This window comes from Antrostomus carolinensis, unplaced genomic scaffold, assembly GCF_000700745.2.
Source record: "Antrostomus carolinensis isolate BGI_N321 unplaced genomic scaffold, ASM70074v2 scaffold26634, whole genome shotgun sequence".
NCBI lineage: Eukaryota > Metazoa > Chordata > Aves > Caprimulgiformes > Caprimulgidae > Antrostomus > Antrostomus carolinensis.
The window spans coordinates 25,614-26,586 of record NW_010309117.1 but is presented as its reverse complement, the minus strand read 5'-3'; the positions used below and the strand labels follow the sequence as shown (position 1 = coordinate 26,586).

Below are 973 nucleotides of genomic sequence, written 5' to 3'. Positions count from 1 at the left end.
CAGGAATTTGTTTCTCTCATTCTGGGTTTCTGGTGTTTCTCATCTCCCAGCTAGACAGGATGAGTTCTAGAGAAACTTGTTCCACCCTACTCTTTTAATTGTGATCACCAACAAACCTCTGCTGAACACGTCTCATTTATGTTCCAAAAATAAATATGTTTACCAACATGACAGTTTTACATCCAAATTCAGACAAGGCTGAGGGCCAGCCACGAGAAGGGTAGTTGGAATATGACTGCTCAGGTAATCGATTAAGCCCCAGTCTAGTTCGTGAGTCACAGATAGCACATCAGACACTCACCACTCAAAATTAGAGCTGAAAACCTCTTTCTGCCATTTCACTGGAAACAATACATCTCCCAGTGTACTGTGCCCTAGATTCTTCTCTGCAGCCAGCATGGTGTGTGCTAAGCTGTGTAGTAGGTCCAGAGATCTTTCTCTGGTGTTAGAGAGAGGATAGTGTTTTTCCCCTTCCCAAATGAAAGGCCAGCAAACACACATTTTTTGTAGCCCCTACTAAGAAAACAGGTAGGAATGGGAAAGGACAGCCCCTCTTTTATACCACCAGCACCAACATGTTTGGGTCTTGCTAGAGCGAGTGGCAGCAGCTGCGTGGCTGAGCCTGTACCTGTCTCGTGTGGCGAGTGACGTGCAGTTCTGCTCACCAATCTGTTTTCTCTCCCCTTTCCTCCTTACCTTGCTGTGTTCTCCAGTGAGACACTTCCAGTGGAGTACATGGGTGGGAAGCCCCTCTGCATGAACCAGTACTACCAGATCCTCTCATCCTGCCGCATTCCCGGGCCCAAGCGGGACTCCATCGTCAACTATGCCAAAGGCAAAAAGCAGTCCAGACACATCACAGTGGTTCACAACTTCCAGGTATGGCAGCTGCTGAGCTCCCGAGGTTTGTTCAGATCCACGTGTCCCTTTCAGCTAGCTGTGGTCCAGAGGAAAGGGAACAACAGAAAGCCTC

The 973-nt window shown here is 48.2% G+C and overlaps 1 protein-coding gene across 1 annotated transcript in view; it reads left to right on the top strand.

Moving 5' to 3' along the window:
• CRAT (carnitine O-acetyltransferase) overlaps positions 1-973 on the top strand; it is a 13,278-nt gene that overhangs the window by 4,898 nt on the left and 7,407 nt on the right. The window contains exon 5 of the mRNA XM_010166012.1: positions 714-879. Coding sequence (XP_010164314.1) covers positions 714-879 — 166 coding nt within the window. The remainder of the gene's footprint in view (positions 1-713; positions 880-973) is intronic.